Source organism: Pongo pygmaeus, chromosome 2 (genome assembly GCF_028885625.2).
Source record: "Pongo pygmaeus isolate AG05252 chromosome 2, NHGRI_mPonPyg2-v2.0_pri, whole genome shotgun sequence".
In the NCBI taxonomy this organism is placed as follows: Eukaryota; Metazoa; Chordata; class Mammalia; order Primates; family Hominidae; genus Pongo; species Pongo pygmaeus.
Genome location: NC_085930.1, coordinates 45,729,679 through 45,748,426, shown reverse-complemented (window position 1 = coordinate 45,748,426; position 18,748 = coordinate 45,729,679). Strand labels below are relative to the sequence as shown.

General features: G+C 37.6%; 2 protein-coding genes across 6 annotated transcripts in view; one reads left to right on the top strand and one right to left on the bottom strand.

Moving 5' to 3' along the window:
* Window positions 1-3,939, top strand: part of NEPRO (nucleolus and neural progenitor protein) — a 15,719-nt gene extending 11,780 nt beyond the window's left edge. The window contains exons 8-9 of one of the 4 annotated variants that reach the window (XM_054481270.2): window positions 365-624; window positions 2,787-3,939. In XM_054481270.2, the coding sequence (XP_054337245.1) occupies window positions 365-624; window positions 2,787-3,255 (729 nt within the window). In that variant the 3' untranslated portion in view covers window positions 3,256-3,939. Of the gene's footprint in view, window positions 1-364; window positions 625-881 lie in introns of all 4 variants that reach the window. The other 3 variants (XM_063661631.1, XM_054481272.2, XM_054481271.2) reach the window with 3 other exon arrangements.
* Window positions 3,867-18,748, bottom strand: GTPBP8 (GTP binding protein 8 (putative)). Of its 2 annotated transcripts, XM_054481273.2 has the most exons (6): window positions 17,426-18,748; window positions 15,637-15,735; window positions 13,512-13,642; window positions 11,786-11,885; window positions 9,206-9,324; window positions 3,867-7,916 (listed from the first exon to the last, which is right to left on the bottom strand). In XM_054481273.2, the coding sequence occupies exons 1-6, from the start codon at window positions 17,759-17,761 to the stop codon at window positions 7,847-7,849; spliced, it is 855 nt and encodes a 284-aa protein (XP_054337248.1). In that variant the 5' UTR covers window positions 17,762-18,748; the 3' UTR covers window positions 3,867-7,846. The 2 variants fall into 2 exon arrangements, with proteins under 2 accessions (XP_054337248.1, XP_063517702.1); XM_063661632.1 differs by lacking the exon at window positions 15,637-15,735.

Genomic DNA, 18,748 nt, shown 5'->3' with positions numbered 1-18,748 from the left:
GTCCTGGTACAGAGGGGGAACAAAACAACTTGTATTGGAGCAGTGGAGAAAAATTCAGTTTTTAAAGACATAAGGAAAGCTTAATGAGCAAAAAATTTCCTTAAAGACTGATAATTTTTTTTTTAATTTTTAGGTTTTGTGGGTACGTAGCAGGTATATATATTTATGGGGTACAGAAGATATTCTGTTATAAGCATATAGTGCATAATAATCACAGGGTAAATGGGGTATCCATCACTTCAAGCATTTAGGGACTGATAATTCTAATTTTTAAATTTTGATTGTGAGCTAGCTTTCCTTGTTGTCATATAATTACAAGTCAGTAACATGTCCAATATGTTTTTCTCATCTTTCCACGTTTCAGGAGACCAGTTTTGATTTTAAATGTTTTCAATCCAGACTAAAGACAACCAAGTATTCTTCTCAGAAAGTGATAGGAACTCCTCATGCCAAAAGTTTTGTGCAAAGATTCCGAGAGGCTGAGTCCTTCACACAACTTTCTGAAGAAATCCAGATGGCAGTTGTATGGTGCAGGAGCAAAAAACTCAAGGCTCAGGCCATTTTTCTGGGTAACAAACTTCTTAAAAGCAACCGGCTTAAACATCTGGAAGCTCAAGGTACTAGGTAGGTATATTGCAAAAATTATGTTACTTTACTTTTTGTGTTGTTGTTATGAGTAAAAGTATATATTCAGGTCACTTTTCTTTAAAATGTGATGTCCAGCAGCCTCAGCGGGGCTAAATTGGGATGTACTCAAACTGCAGTTGCATTTGCTGCTTTTATTGTAAGAGCAAAGCTATATCATTGGAGGAAAAAGATAAACAGGTTAATTGGACTTCAGTCCCATTTATGCTCTTCATCATTTCCATCTGCTCATTCAGGAACCATTAAGAATGTCTAGTGTGCTGAGCCTGAGGATACAACTGCATAAAGACATGACTTGGTCTTCAGGGAGCTCAGGGTCTTCTGGGAAAGGCAGCCCTTCTGCAGACAGCTTCAGTGCAGTGCAGTGGGATAAGGGCATGAGAGCAGAAGCAGAAGGTGCCTGCCTTCCATGAGGCCCACACAAGACTGCTGGGGTCTTGTACTGTTGCTACTTGCTACTGTTTATAGCAGCTGGACTCTATCTGTATTTCTTTTCTGTGATTTTTATATTCACAACTGTTTAAGGGTGCTTATCTTTGCTTGTGAACCAGTATTGCATGAAGTATTACATGAATTTAGACATTAGACACTTCAGGGCTTAACGGTAATGATTTCAGACACAAATATGTATTAAGAGCCTATTCCACCTTCACAGAGGCAATTATTCTGACCTGTTTTTTATTGTATTCTTTAACAAGTGTCCTGTGCATGCCCCATAATTTCTTATCCATAGTTATAGAGCTATTCAGGGATTTAAAGTTCATTCCTGGGGATGAACCACGTATTGAAAATTTGTTAAATTTTCTTTTAAAATTTACATAAAATATATTCCTGTTTTAGAAAAAAATTAGTATACAGTGAGGGTTTTGTAACACATTTTGATTAAAAGCTATGGGAAAAGTGGTTGAATATTCCTAAGGGATAAAGTGCTTGAGGGGTTTTTACATTGAGATTGGGTCCCCTAAAGGTCTGTAATAATCTAAAAGTGATGTATCCTATGGCTGGAAATGCAGCCTGACATGGAGAGAAGCGTTCTGTTTAAAATTGGGTTTAAAATCAAGGGTAGATGAGGCAGAGGTAACAACTAAAAGTTAATGAGAAGGGTAGCAAACTGGTGTTTATTGGTTAAACCATTAGTACTCCCCCAGATATAGTGCTCCTTCATATATTGCCCTGTTTTGCTGTTTCATTAATATATTTGTAGTAAACTTTATAATTTATTTAATGTCCATAATAACACTGTGAGGTAGACAGTATTATTCCCATTTCATAGATGGGTAAATGGAGGATTTTGCTCAAGGGGTTAGACGTGGAACTCAGTTCAGGCCTTCTGTTTTCCTTTCAACTCTAAGTACACCCACCTTCTCCCCACTTAAAAGCCACTGCTTATAGTAAGATAAGAAAATGGTATGGAAGCAAAGATCATGATTTACTTTATTATAATGGGCTTCCTCAAAGTTTTATATCCATGCCCATCTTATAAAATCTATCACAAACAGTGAAACAATTCAGCAAGGCACTGATGAACCTGGTGGCAGTGTACCGTGTGTGGAAGCAAAACACCTAAAATGATCAGCTGTTTGATTTCTAAATTTCCAAACTTAAAGATGACATATGAATCATAATTAGGGTAGCCTTAAGGCTGTCTGTGTGTCTGGGCCAGAAGCCCTGTCTTCATATTCTTTTATAAACCCCTCTTAGCCTTTATTCCTTTTTCCTTGTTCATTTCCTGTCACAGCATGAAGCTGATTATCCAGATTCGGATTAATACGTACTGGCAGATTTTTTCATTTGTGATGCTTCCTCATGTCCACTCATTACATTATGAACAGATTAGCAGTTATGAGGGAAAAGCTCTGACACTAAAGTATAGAGGTATCTCGCCATTCAGCTAATTGCTAGGCAGCTGTACTTTTGAGAGTCTGAAAGCAAAATGGGGACACATTCGTCTACACTTCAATCAGAGGGCATTTGTGCTCTCAAAAAACAGACTTGGGGTGAAATTTTTCGATGTGGTTCTGGGATTGTACACAGGCATAGGACTTGTAGATAAGTTGTGTATTTTTCTTTTCAGTTGGTAAATTAAAAGTGCTTGAGAATGTTTTTCTGCATCTTAAGCCCAGATTTTTCCTCTTTTAAAGTTTGCCAAAGAAACTAGAGTGCATAAAAACGTCTATTTGCAACCACCTTCTTCGTGGCTCAGGTATCAAAACTTCAAAGCATCATCTGAGACAGAGAAGATCACAGAATAAATTTTTACGGAGACAAAGGAAACCACAGAGAAAGTTGCAGTCGACTCTTTTAAGGGAAATTCAGCAGTTCTGTCAAGGGACTCAGAAGAGTGCTACAGATACCAGTGCTAAGTGGAGACTCTCACACTGTACTGTGCATAGAACTGATTTCTACCCTAACAGTAAGCAACTCTTAAATAGTGGAGTTTCAATGCCTGTCATACAAACTAAGGAGAAAATGATTCATGAAACTCTTAGAGGCATCCATGAAAATGAAACTGATTCGTGGACGGTGATGCAAATAAATAAAAACAGTACGTCAGGAACCATTAAGGAGACAGATGACATTGATGATATTTTTGCTTTAATGGGAGTTTAGATGTTCGTTCATATGTGAGACTTTTAAGTGATTAACAAGGCTAGTTCAGTGTTCTAAGTAGAACTGCTAAGATCTGGAAGTACCACCTGGACTCACAGAGGAGCTGCTTTAGTGCAGCATTGCACAGGAGTTCATTTCAGTTCAGTCTACATTTAAAGTAGCATTGTGTCATTTCATCAACAAGTATTTCTTTTTGGCTTCAACTACATGTCAGGTGTTAATATGAAAAATCTGCCACAGCCTACCCTTGAGAAGCAGATGTAATTCCTTGAGTGAGGCTAGTAAGTCGCTGAAAAACTGAATAATTTTATGACTTACTAGGCAATTTAATAATCATTTGCAAAAACCATTGTGTCTTGAGGTAAATGAGGAGGGAGGGTGGGGGATAGCAAGGAAACACCTGAAAGGTCAATTTGGTCTTATTGGCTCCATTGTACATAGGTCCGCCTCTGAATACTAAAGTTCGTAGCTCCTGACAGTTATGTTGTCTTGTTTATATGTTGGAATTGATCAACAAGCTTTGCCACTGCTTGTATTACCAGGGACTGGTTACAACCATTATTTCTCTTCATTTGCTCGGCTTATCTCATATTAAAGTGAGTTTGGAGTTCTCCAAAAGGTTTTAATTTTATTTATTTGGGTACCAGTGATTGATTTCAAATAAACCTTTTTACAAAAAGGCTATAAGGTGGTTTATGGTTACATATGAAATATAACAGGATAACAGGTAGATGAGAAAGTAAAATGAAAAAATCAGGTTAGGAGACACAAAGTAGACCCAGGAATGAGGCTAGAACATTTATAATTTGGTGTTGATGCTGTCATCTGATAAGGGATATTGCTCTGAGGGGAGTACTGTTGCTCTGAGGGGAGTACATTTTGAGTATTTTCAAATAATGATGTGAAGTTTGAGGTAGGTATCTTTCCAATGTTTTAACTTTACTAGAATTAGGTTATTAAGCTTCTCTAGTGCCCTTAACTTTTGTTACATAGAGATTTAAAGAAAAAGAAAGCAGTACCTTAGTATGTACCGCATCCTTTTCCTCAGCCACCCTATCATAACAGAAGTTATTTCCCTTCCATTCTTTATTTGGCTTTGTTCTTTCCCTGTCTGCTTTCTCCATTTTCTCACTTATCTCTACCAGTGGTTCTCAAACTTTAGACTTTTTGAGAATCACCTGGTGGGTTGCTAAAAGATGCAGATTAGCCGTTTCCCAGAGACTGATAAAGAGGGGCCAGAAACCTGCATTTTTAACATGGAGCCCAGGTGATTTTGATCCATGTGGCCCCCAAATCCAGTTATATAAACACTACTTTAGCTTCTCTCCTGAAGCCTTAAGTAAACTGGTTTAATTCTTAATTTGTAGTCACTTTTCATATTCCTTTTGGCTTTCTACCAAGTGGTAGTATCCATTTAGTGCCTTAAAATACGGACAATACCAAGGAGATTTCATTCTAGACAAGTCTAGAAATGGCCATTAACTTCTAAGTGTCCTTGTGTTCAATGAATTTCCTTTACCTATTGGGAAATAGAAGGTAAATTAGTAAGAGAACTGGTGTATAGCTTTGTGGACCATAGGGCTTATTTGCTGAGAGTTGTCTATATTCATGCACCCAGTCCCCTAAGTAGCCTTTTTTAAGACTTTATTTAGCTGATTCAGAAAAAAACTCCCTGGGAATTAGGAGATTTTAGGTTCGGTCTTGCTTCTACTTGTGGCTTCACTGAGCTAGTCAGTTTCCTCTGGCTTAGGTTTCTGGATTTGAAGTGGAATTTTTTCAAGAATGAAACTTTTATAGCTGAAATAAACTTTGGAGCTTATCTTTCATTGGAAAAACCAGGGTGGTTCAGTGAGTTAAGGACAATATAGCATGGACTGGACCGCCAGTCTAGCATTTGTTTCCGAATTCATTCATGTTCTTTTGGAGTATCTTCATCTCCTCTCATTTTTCCTATCTTCTGCCCTTTACTATTCTGGGAAAATGGCAAAAAAGCTTCACATGTGTCCACAAAATGACAATTTGTATGTTTATAAGGAATTTAGTATTCTATATCAGTTTTTCCAAATATTTAACATTAAAAAAAATGCAATCTAAAGTATACCAAACTGTAACTTACCTAGTAAATGAGATTAGAAACTATTGTCAGGGTCATCGTAGTGAATTATTATTATTATTATTTTTTTGAGACAGAGTCTTGTGCTGTTGCCCAGGCTGGAGCACAGTGGTATGATCTCAGTTCACTGCACCCTCCACCTCCTGGGCTCAAGCTATTCTCCCACCTCAGCCCCCTGAGTAGCTGAGACTATAGGCATCACCACGCCCTGGCTAATTTTTTAAAAACTTTTTGTAGAGATGGGGTTTCACCATGTTGCTTAGGCTGGTCTCAAACTCCTGGACTCAAGGGATCCGCCCACTTTGGTCTCCCAAAGTGCTGGGATTACCCACATCCTAGTACCAACTTTATCACTTCTGATGGCATTAGAACACACAGGCCATTTATAAGAGCAGTGTTTGAGACCTCCTGTGTGTCACTTCCAATCCTCTTGGCCTTCATACTAAAGTCACTGCTGTGGCAACCAGTTTCAAGCAGGGCTGAACCTTGCCTCTTGCTCTGGGGACGTCTCACTTCCTGCCCCTGGGCTTCTCACCAGCTGCAGGAACTGCCTAGCACTTGGGTATGTACAACCTGGAAGAGGTGTGGGGCCACCCCATCCCCTCCTCAAAGAAATTCACAGGCACAGTATGAGGCTAAAGTAACTTCCATCTTGTATGCTAATCTACCATGTTGACTTCTGATAACCAGTTCCAGGAATGCCCTCTAAGATTTCTACTTCTATCTATTAAAAGAACACACACACACTGTAAATCCTGGCCTTAAGCAAGTTATAGGCTATGTTGCAAACAGCATTCTTGCCTTTCCCTGAGGAGTTGACTTCAGTGTCTTACATGTTCCTTCATATATACGCTTTTCTCTATGGCATATAAGCCCTGGGTCGGGGGGTAACTGCAGGTATCACTGCCTGAGACATGGCTTCTGTGCATAAGTCCCTATTAAATGTTTCTTTCTGACAAACTGGATTTGTTGGCCTCTTTCTTTGGCATCTCAGCACTCTCAGCCTTTGGGGGTAGGTTGCATAGACTCGCTCACTATACAACACATATTTCCTAGGACTTGTCACAAGTTCCCTCAAGATCTAGCACTAGTGCCTATGTTTTGGCTAACTCAATGAATATGTTGTTAATAGGCTTGTCTGTCTTGTTTCATTTTGCCACTGTTCCCTGGGATCACTTCCCAAATTTACATATGTAAGCTTTTGGCTCAGGCTCTGCTTATAGGAGAACCAAGGATAAATCAAAGCAGTAAAGTAACACTGGCAGACAAAAAGATGACTTCTAAGATAATTCTTTTGTTACTATATATTTTATGAATGTCTATATTAAAAAATCTTTTTTTTTGGCTGAAAACATTCCTGCTTGGATTAGACCAATTCCGTCAACTATAAAACTGACAATATACTCAGATTGTTTTCTGAAAAAAAGCCACGAAGTTGGTTTATAGCTTTAATTTTTTATCCAGCAATACAGCTATAACCTTTTAATATTAAGCTTCACTTTGAAAACCTAAGCCACTTACATGAATAGGTCAGTGGCACCTTCACAAAAATCTTCTCTATTAACTTTAGTTCAAAGGCTTTATTTTTCCATTCTGAATCTTAAATGTAGCAGTCTAAACTGTCCCATCAGCTTTTTTCTCTTGCCCTTTGCAAATTAGTTTTCTCACTTAAAGCTATTTTTGTTTTTTGGTTTTTCACTAGTGAAAATGTTACTTCCCCCATGAAAGGACATTTCTTGTAATAAATCTACCTGTGAATTTTGCTATATTTCTTTGTTGGTTTGGCTTTACAAATATGTAGCTGTCTTCTCACATGTTACCTGCTGTAAAACCATTCATTTTAATCTTAATAGCCTTCACGTTTACAGTAACAAATGAATTTCAGAGAAATCAAGTAAGTTGCCCAAGATCCAACATATATAATAAACATCAGAACTGGAACTTGAATTCTGTTCTTTTGGTTGTTTCCAACATGGACTAACACATTTTATCAAGAATGTTTTCAATATTCAAATAAGGACTCAAAAAAATAGGCTTACATAGTAACATTTATCCATCAACTTACCTATCGATGCTTAACAGAAAAGCAGCCCCCTTTTACCTAGCCCATTTTAACATAAAAAAAGAAAATACCCGTAGTAGACATATTCTTTAAAATACAAAAGCCCAATAAAACGTCAAACCCTTCTGTACATAGTTGTAACAGGTTTTCATTTTATGGATGTGCTCTTGTCAGTTTGTTAAAATAGGGGAATCAGCTAGTAGCTGTTCTAATGAACACCATAATTCAATTACTTACACACTTTTTTCACCCCAGGCACAAATTCTTGTTTTGAGAAGGCACAGGTTTTAAAGCTGAAGTGATCCTCCTGAAGTTACAGATGCACAACATTTAAAACAATGTTGAAATTTTAGGTATTTAACTCCAGTTAGCATAAAGCCTTTTTTTTTTTGAATCTTCAGTTAAACTGGGAACCATTAGTCAAGATTTCCTGTTACACTGGCTATAAAGCATCTCAACAGATGGATTCCAGAAAAGGTCACAGCACTGTGAAAAGAAAAGAAAAATAATTTTCTTCCTTTCCTCAGAGAGAACATCTGAATTCATCAACTTAAAAAAATTTACAAATTCTTATGATTTCATATATGAAAGCAGAACATCTTTTAATGCGTTCTAGCTTTCTTCTCTTTCCCCAGCCCCGTCTTGTAGTATTCTAAAATCTGATGATAAATATTATCTGATCCATTTCCTTCATGATTCCAAAAATTTCACCATATCTTCTATTTTGCTTTGTTTTCCAGAATAAGTCTTGATCTCTTTAGTTTGTTCCTTTTTAAACAAATATTCAATTACCTTGTTAGACTTTTCAGGTTTTAAAAAAATTACCATCGCCATTATTGTACATATTATTTATCTACCTGTCTTCCTATATCCATCTGTGTGTCCGTCCGTCCGTCCGTATGGCGATCAGCCAAAATGTTTCTCAGGTATGGATATACTACAGTTTTGTTGTTGTTGTTGTTGTTGTTTTTGAGACAGAGTCGCTCTGTCGCCCAGGCTGGAGTGCAATGGCGCAATCTTGGCTCACTGCAACCTCTGCCTCCCGAGCAGCTGGGATTACAGGCGTGTGCCACCACACCTGGCTAATTTTTTTTTGGTTTTAATTTTTCTAGAGATGGGGTTTCATTATGTTGACCAGGCTGGTTTTGGACTTCTGACCTCAGGTGATCTGCCCACCTCGGCCTCCCAAAAGTGCTAGGATTACAGGCATGAGCCATGGCACCTGGCCTGTCTCTAGTTTTAAGTGACACTTTAAGAAACACTGATAATATTACAGGTTTTCAGTACATAAAGTTATAAAAACAATTCAACTAACAAGTGGATAAAGAAAATGTGGTATTTATGTACCATGTAATACTACTCAGCCATAAAATGGAACAAAATAATGGCATTTGAAGCAACCTGGATGGAGGTGGAGACCATTATTCTAAGTGAAGTAACTCAGGAATGAAAAACCAAATAGTGTATGTTCTCACTTAGAAGTGGGAGCTAAGCTATGAGGACACAAAGGCGTAAGAATGATATAATGGACTTTGGGGATTCATGGGGAAAGGTGGGAGGGGTGAGCGAAAAAAGACTACACATAGGGTACAGTGTACACTGCTTAGGTGATGGGTGCACTAAAATCTCATAAATAACCACTAAAGAACTTTTCCATGCAACCAAAAACCTGTTCCCCAAAAACTATCGAAATAAAAAAAAAAATTAAAAAACCCACAACATTCTCAGATTACTTTGTAAAAAACAAAAAACAAACAAAACAATTCAACTCTTACCTTACAGGAAACAACTGAGGAAAACATCCTTGAGTTTTCGTGTTAACAAATTTCTGGATCTGAAGTACTTGTTTTAAAAGATGTCCCTTGGAACATTTGTCAATTTTTGTTAATACAATCTATAAGAAAACAAATTTTTATGCATTAGAAATAAAGTGGTTCTTAATAATTGTATACATTTTAGCTATAATTTTTCATTTACAACTAGGTGACCTGTGCAAATTTATCTCTACCTATTTCCTCATCTATAAAATAAAAATAATGACCCATAAAGGAGTAGCTGTGAAGATTAAATGAGCAAATGTGTGAAACACATCAAGTACACACTGTGTGTCTGCTGCTTAATAGTGCTTTAACCACACAGGGCCACAATATCTTGGAAAGATCAGTGAGAAGGGTCCTGGAGTTATATTTGCAATGGTTCATATGATCACAATATACCTGATAGCTTAAGATATATAAATGAATATTGGGTTTATCTATATAAAATTGCCAATTTGTAATCATTTTTGACCTATACGCTAAAGAAAAAAATCAGAAATCAGGCTATTTGTAGGTTGTATCTACTAGTTATATTCCAAGTAAGTCCAGAATTCTACTTGTCCAGAGACAAGTATCATAGTGCAGAAAGGTCAAAGTATGGGTGATTATTAAAAAAATCAATTAAAAATAAAACCTTAATTCACCAGGTATCCCTGGTGAGTTTCTGTAAAATTAAATTTCCTGGCAAATCATTTATGCTTTTTAGTCATAAAAGATGCTAATGGCAGGAGTGTGGTGTCATGATACATATATTGGTTTATGTCCACGGTTCCTTTCTCATAACTCCCATAGCCCTTGTTACAATCTTTTGTTATAATGTTGGATATGTTAGGCATCAGCAAACAAAATCTCTCTGACCTCCTGCCTTCCATTCACCTGCTCCAAGACAAGACTTGTAATCTTCTCTCACCTTTCTGATTGTGGTCATATGACCCTCATTCCAGAGAGGGTCCCACCTCATACCCTGGGGGAAGGGATGCTGATGTCATGAAGCTTCCATAAAAGCCCAGGAAGACTGAGTTTGGAGAGCTTCCAAATAGCTGAACACTGGTAGGTTTCCAAAGGGTGGCATGCGCAAGGAGGACATGGAGATTCTGTGAATCTTCATTGTATCCTTTGTAATATACTTTATAATACCATCAGAAAACATGTTTCCCTGAGTTCTGTGAGCCACTCCAGCAATTAAACCCAAAGGGGGGGTAGTGGGAACCCCAACTTGAAGCCAGTCTAGATATTATAGAGGCCCAAAATTGTGACTAGTGTCTGAAGCTGGGTGAGAGGAGTAGTCTTGGGGACTGAATCCTCAATCTGTGGGATGGTGTCCACTGGTTGTTGGTGAAGACAAAAGCCTCTACACATTTGGCCACAGAAGTCTTCTGTGTTAATTGTTGTGGTATGAGAGCAGAGGAAAAACATGGTTCCAGTGTTTTTCCCATAGTGAAAAGCAGAAAGTGTGTGGTTTCTAATGACCTGTGAATCCCTCCACAAATGGGAGTCTTTCCTCATAAAGGCAAAAGTTCTGATATTTAAAAGGAGATACAGATATAATTTTTCTATTCCAATTCCTTTTCCAACGAAGAAAGTAATATTTCCTTTCAGTTAAAATTGAGGAAAATATATGATTTCATAAACTAGTATCTGTGATACCAAATAAGGAATACTATTATTTAGTTTGGCAATATTTAGGCATTTTTACTAGGTAGACTATTAATCCTTTGACTTCTCATAACTATAAATTATCTCTAATGCTTCATAGGGCTTTTGCAGACCCCAAGAATTCCAGGACCCCAAGAATAAAACAGAAGTGGCTGACTAGTAACTTGGTGTGATTTGTACTAAACTCAACTGTTACATATTAGTGGCTTTCTGACATCTTTTTGAAAGCAAATTATAGTTATTGGGTTCTTCACTTTTCTTTGGAAAGAAACTTTAAGGGTGCCGTTTTTTCTGGAAGTCTCACAAAGCAAAATTAATGTGGATACCAATCTACAATTCTGGTATTCTAGTCTAGGTCAAAAGACCAAGAATACTGGTAAGAATTTCCCAGAAGAAATTTTGTTTGCTTTAAAAATATAAAAATCCTACTTGTGTGTGCTGGAGGCTGCTATGTTCCTGGAACAATTTTAAAGTTTTAAATTAGTTAAGCAACTTTTTAAGTTGCAGTTTTATTCACATTCTTATAAGTACTATCTGCCAAGCTGCTGTTAAAGAGCTACTTTTTCTGAACAAATGTTTATGTTGCTATAAAAAGAAAAAAATATGAACAGTATCTAGGAACATTAAATGAACAGCCTAAAGAAACCTTTACTTTGACTATAATTTTCAAAACATATAGCTGAGCGACAGAAAAGAATAAAAGTGCCACAGAACTTCTTTTAATATTAATGGATGATTAATTGAAAAGATTATTCAAAAGGCACTCTCCTTTATCTTTTGAGGAGGCAACACAAGCTCAATTGTTAAAAGGTACATGTTCACACAGATGCACGTAGAACTGATATTTCTAATTGCAACCATGACTCAAAAGGAAGTACTTACCACATAAGGTAATGCAAATTCTTCACACATTTCTATGGCAATATTGTCTGTTTTTTGAATTCCAACAACACTATCCACTAATAAAAATGTTCTCTTCAAGCTATAAGCATGTAGAAAAGAAGATTAATGGCAATATAAAATATACCCATTCATTTATCCCCTCTTCCTTACTGTACTAAGAAATTCTCCTTTGAATAATTCTCAATCCAAAATTAAAACATTTCTTTAGGCAACAGGAATTCTCAATTTGCCAGAAGTTTATCCTGCAGTCCAGTAGGTCTCAATGCTATTTACTTTCAATAACTAAATTCACTAAATATTAATTTAAATCAATAAGGATATATTGGATATAAGACATTCTGCCTGGGACTTGATATATAATGAGTGAGTTCCCTCCTCTAAAAGCTTAAACTCGAGGAGGAGAAAGAGACACAAATCAAATTAACCATAAATTACAGATTATAAATTATAGAAACCATAAATTATAAAAAATTAACCATAAGTTATAAATTGTTTTTTTTTTTAAGAGCCTCATTCTATTGCCCAGGGTGGAATGCAGTGGCACAATCTTGGCTCACTAACCTCTGCCTCCTGGGTTTGAGTGACTGTCCTGCCTCAGTCTCCCAAGGAGTTGGGATTACAGGCATGTGCCACCATGCCTGGCTGATTTTTTTTTTTGTATTTTTAGTAGAGTCGAGGTTTTGCCATGTTGCCAGGCTGGTCTCGAACTCCTGACCTCAAGTGATTCGCAGACCTTGGCCTCCCAAAGTGCTGGGATTACAGGCGTGAGCCGGCGTGCCTGGCCTATATAGGAATTTTTAAATATTACCCTAACACTAACAGATAACTGAAACCAGACACATATTTTGCATTTTCTTATGTAAATATTTGATTTTACCCTTTATATAAAGCTACAACAAACAAGATACAAACATTTTATTCATTTTAAAAGATTAACATCAATTTTCTACATATTGTGCAATTCTTGAAACAGAACTATCATTTGATTACATAAGGAGACAAAAAAGAGATATCATTTGCAGCAAATGTGATGTCTGAAGTATTTTAAGAATGATCAGAATTTACTTGTTTTAACCAACAATTTTCATTTTCAAAATTAGCCAGGTAAGAGTTTGGTTTTTAAAAAAATTAATGGGCCAGGTGCAGTGGTGCATGCCTGTAATCTCACACTTTGGGAGGGCAAGGCAGGTGGATCACCTGAGGTCAGGAGTTCGAGACCAGCCTGGCCAACATGGTGAAACCCTGTATGTACTAAAAATACAAAAATGAGCCAGGCATGGTGGCGCGCACCTGTAGTCTCAGCTACTCGGGAGGCTGAGGCAGGAGAATCACTTGAACTCTGGAGAAGGAGGTTGCAGTGACCCTAGATGGCACGACTGCATTCCAGCCTGGGTCACAGAACAAGACTGTCTCAAAAAAAATGAAAAAAAAAAAAAATGCTGAAATACTGTTTACTCTCAATCTCAATTTGGGAAAACACTTAAATTTAATATTAAGGGTAAGCTAAACCACAGACAGAAAACAAGCAAGCAGTATATACCTTGGTCCTAAATATTGTATTGTAGAATATTATGAGAATAAAATGGACCTTATAAAATAAGTCATTTCATAAAACTTAAGTGTTAATCATGTGTATAATACTCTACTGATGAAAACATGCTTTGCGGTTAAATGTATAACTATTATAAGAAAATCTTTTCCTTACTTCCTTCGTTCTTTCAGATAGGTCTCTACCATGTCAACAAAATCTTCAGGTGCTTTATAGCCATAACCTGGCATGTCCACCACTGTAAAATGTTTTCCAACTTTGAAAAAATTCATTTTCTTTGTGTGTCCCTGATAAAGCAAATAGAAAAAGAAAAGCTGTCTTAAGATATGTCCTCCTTAATGATTCAAAATGTTTTCCAGTTAATCAACAAGTATTTATTAAAAGCCAAGTATATAACCTTAACTATGCTGATGATGACACAGGAAAAGAAGACAGAAGGGAAATGGCTGGAGATAAGTTTAGATCATACTACTTTTTGCTTCATTTTAAAAAAAGAATCTGTATGACTTAAGAAGAACTTTAGATTCCATATTAGAAACATGTAGGCAAAAATATTTTGGAGTCTTTCCTATTGCATTCACTCTTAGTGAAAAATTCACCCTGTTCTAAATTGTGACTGCATCAGTCAATATTCTCTGATGAACAATATATCTCCACTTTAAAGAGAAACTAATTATGGCAAGGATAGGTTAAAATGTTTACCATCAGTCATATACGTTATCATAAAACCTAGATCCAAAGTCTGATCGTTTCTTATACCTAGACTACTGCTTCCCTAAAATCAAGATGTTTTGCATGTTTTATTAGGTGGATTTTAGTGCTTTCATTAAACAATTTTTTACTGCATATACAACATGATAATTACAAAATATTTGTGCAACTAAAATTGATGCACAGATGATGAAAAGTGGTTTACTCAGTTTTGTGTCCATAGGACATATATTAATCAGAAAAGATAAGATTATGATAGGCAACTTTTTTTTTTTTTTTTTTGAGACAGTTTCGCTTTTGTTGCCCAGGCTGGAGTGCAATGGTGCAATCTCAGCTCACCGCAACCTCCACCTCCTGGGTTCAAGCGATTCTCTTGCCTCAGCCTCCCAAGTAGCTGGAATTACAGGAATGCACCATCGCGCCTGGCTAATTTTGTATCTTTAGTGGAAATGGGGTTTCTTCATGTTGGTCAGGCTGGTCTTGAACTCCCAACCTCAGGTGATCCGCCGGCCTCGGCCTCCCCAAAGTGCTGGGATTACAGGCGTGAGCCACTGCGCCCGGCAAGATAGGCAATTTTTAAAGTTAAGTCAATTGTTTGGATCTTAGAACAAATATTATCAAAGGAAAGATTTTTATAAATGGTGATTTTAAGTTCCCAGTCAGTTTGTCTATAAGAAAATGATTTTAGAATTACAGATTGGGAATGTCAAGAATACATTTCCTCCATTGTCCTCACAAAAGGAAGGAGATCACTCTAATTAGAAGTTGTCATTTAGCTGATTTATTTGGTGAGGCGGGGCAGGAGTAAGGATGGGAGAGTTAAGTAATGGAAAGAATCATTAGTGATGGAGCCAGAGAATCATTTTATGAAGTGAGGAGCAAGAAAAGACCTAGTGAAGTCTCATGGAAGGGTTCCAACTCAATGAAATGGGTGTGTGTGTGCTCGCGCACGCACATACACAGGGATAGTGAACATTAGGGTTGGTGGAAAGGTTTACCATGGCCAGATAAGGTGAGAGAAAGTGGGGGTGATTTTGAAGAAAGGGTATCTTAGATATTGGCAGAGACTGCGTCGTTGAGAAGAAAGTAGAGGGAATTAGAAAATGACAGAAAGCTATTACAGCAGACTGGCTAGGAAAACAAGCACATAAGAATATGCCGAATGTGTGTAACTAATTCACATACTTTATACCTTAAAAAAGATTATAGGAGGAAAAAAGCAAGAAAAACCTAAAAGCCATTTACCGTACAATCAGTGTAGAACTAGATGATCACTGTTATAGAAGGAAATATAGAATGACAATAAGATACTTTATTTGGCAACTCTGCAAAATTTGGATAAAGAAAGATTTTCTGAAGATATTGTCTAGACTACTAAAATAAATCCAGCTACACTTCCTTTTCTTCAGAGAAATACACAGACATTAGGATGTCTTACTTTATTACTTTTTTGAAAGAAATCACTTCTCTAGGAACTTAGCAATTATGATTTCTTATACCTTCCAGCATTTATTATTCATGTTAGTTAATCCAAGAGATAGTCCAAACATATTTAAAAACTTCAACATACTGGTTTTTTGGAGACTCTGACTTCAACCTCAGGGGCCAGTGAAAATAAAGCCTTGATTAGAGATGATTTTCCAACATTGCTTCTGCCTATAAAACACACCTTATACAAGAAAAAACAAGATAAGTAAGTACTAGCTGTATATGCTATTCTGCATTAGATGCAAAAAACTTCAAATTCTAACATAGCTAATATTTATTGAATGAATTCAATGTGCCAGGTACTATTTTAAGCATTCAGCATATATTTTCTTATTTGTTTTTTACAGCATCTAGGAGGTAGGTGATATTATCCCCATTTTACGGATGAGAGAACACAACTACCCCAAAATTATACAGCTGGAAAGTGAAGGAGTTGGGATTTGAACTCAGGACATGTATATCTAGAATCTGTGCTTTTAGTTTCACTACGCTACTCAAGAATATATGCGACTTTTATTAAGCATTTCATATATACAAAGCTTTTTAGAGTAAAAACTAGATGTAGTTCAACAGAACTAGATGAAAAGTACAACTACATGTTTGGAAGCACATTTTCTCAAGCACTCCCATGGTATACTGTAACACCACTGCAATTTAAAAACTTACTCTTTTCCCTTGACCTCTCTTGTTCCAATTAAGCTTTTCTCCTCTGTAGTGTGGAAAACAACAGAATATTCTCGATAATAACCATTAATACACATGGCTCTGCTTTTGAACATGGTATTGGGGGAGGGGGTACAATGCCAATCAGTTGTTCTAAATGACGACCGTATTGCCCCTTGAGGGACATTTTGGAGATTTTAAGGGCATTTTTGGTTATCAAGACAATTGGGGGACATTTAGTGGGCAGGCGCCAGGGATCCTATCCTGGAAAATTCTGGTCAGTCCTTCAAAATTAATTGATCTGAGTCCTGCAAAAATTTTAAATGCTCTGCCAGAGCAAATCTAATGCTAATATGTAGATAAAACTGAATTTTAAAAACGAATTACAAAAAAGTCCAGTAATTTAGAAGCTTAAATAAAAAAGCAATGGCTGTCTCAAAATCATTAAATAATTGAGGTACTCTTTGAATCCTGACTATAGTTCCACATATATTTAGACGAAATATCTCTGGGCAATGGTGCACTTAGTGTAAATACATATGGAGAGTTGAGATGCCTTTTAGCAGACTTAGAACAGAATATCAATAAATTGTAGGACATGCAAGAATGCTCACTCATGAAATTTCACTAAAACGTTGTTATAAAAAACTTTCCACATTATTGCCATCTACAGATAATTATTTTTGCACATGATAGGAAATTTAGATTAGGCGAAAGTTACTTATTGATAAGGACCATCTCATTTGTGAAACTATCATTCGTTTCCTATTCTTCACTGTCTAAATTCTGTCTAATTTGTCTGACATGTTTTCCCTACTTAAGTTAAATCGAAGAAAAAAGGAGAGTTAATTTTTTGAATGCTTAATTTGGGTTTGAAAAGCCTTTAAAGCATTTTGAAGTCTTCTATATTCATTCCCAAAATAATTTAAACTGTATACAGGCAATCTCTGCTTACACTGGGTCGACTTAACGATTTTTGACTTTACCATCGGTTTATGGGTATTGACTGCATTTTGTACTTACGATGGGTTTCTCGGGTATCCCCACGTACATGGAGCATCGACATATGCCTATTTAGTTAAAATAATATATGCGCCAACACAAAGCTAGAAAATACAACAGCAAAATCACCCGCGAGCCGGACGGCCAGGGCAGCGGTTAGCGCTGTGACGCCGGCGCGCAGGTGAACCGTGAGAATCGCCTCTCACCTCAGGCCGCGGAAGGTCCGGGGCGTGGTCGATACGGACGGCGGAGCTGACATAGTCGATGCGGTTGCGTTCAGTGGCCATGAAGACGTTGTCCGCCCTCGCTATGTCCTCTGGGCTTGGGTCAAAGATACGCAGGTGAAGGTCTTGCCTCCCGTCGGGGGCGAGGAACCGCTCTACTTCCTGCAGCGGGTACAGCAGCTTCCTCAGCTGCTGCTTCGGCAGCCGCAGCACCTCAGCAAAAGCTTGGGACGTGCTGTTAGAGCGGCTCAGTCGCTCTAGCACCGCAGGCATTTCAAAGAGCCTTTCCGCTCCCAGCCGCAGCCCGGGCGCCGCCATTCTCCCTTCCCAGAAGACGGGCAGAGAGACTTTACTCCTGTGGCCTGGGTTGCGCGTGCGTGACTTCCCGCTGCTGCGACGCCTGCTGGGAGTTGTTGTCTCCTCTGGCCTCACTCTTTCCCGTCTAAGCTTTTTGTGTTCAGTGCGGGGGAGGAGGGTGGAGGCAGGCGGTGACCTGCGGGGAACAGCTCACTGGGTTTCTTTAACACCGTGGGCTTAACGATTATGTCTTACTGGAAGGATGTTTAACGGTTTCCAGAGGTGAAAGACCTACCTGGCCATGTGGCCCTTGAGTCTCAAGCGAAGGACTAAAGTGTGAAGCTCTGATGCATTCCAGGAACGTTTGATTTTCACAGTTTTTGGTTATCTTATTAACTGTTGACGTTTGTCATAAGTCCGCATCACTAGGATAAACACTTTTGCAGGAAAGAAAAGGGCTGGTGAGAAATGTGATTGTAATAGCACCTCGTTTTCGTGGAAGGGACTGTTTGTATTTCTGCCTTCACTATAGCTGCAGGAAATGTCATTAAATTTTAGAGATTTCTTACAAAAACAGTTTTGCACAGATGTTGCAGAATTGTTTCGTGGACGTTTCATAATATCATCGTATTTCAAAAGTTTCTCCCTAAAGTCGATCAGTGCTGAAATGGGAGATACAGGTATCATAATGATGAAATGAATAACTGAAAAATATTCATATGTTAAAAAAAACTAGGTTTTCTAAAACAGCAGCAGCCCAGAAAGGGTAACTCATGGTTTCTTGAGCTATTTCCCCAGGTTGTTCACTAACTAAACAGAACAATTCTTGAATAAATATGATACAAAAATTAACAGAACCTGCGACTTTGAGGGCAGCCAATATGGCAGCCTGATGTGCTGCTGGCTGGCTAATTTTTTATTGCTCTTTGCACTAGGGTTTGGGGTGCCGTTCTGTTCGTTATTCTCTCTCCTCCATGTATAAAAGTGTATATAACGCTCTGTTATATA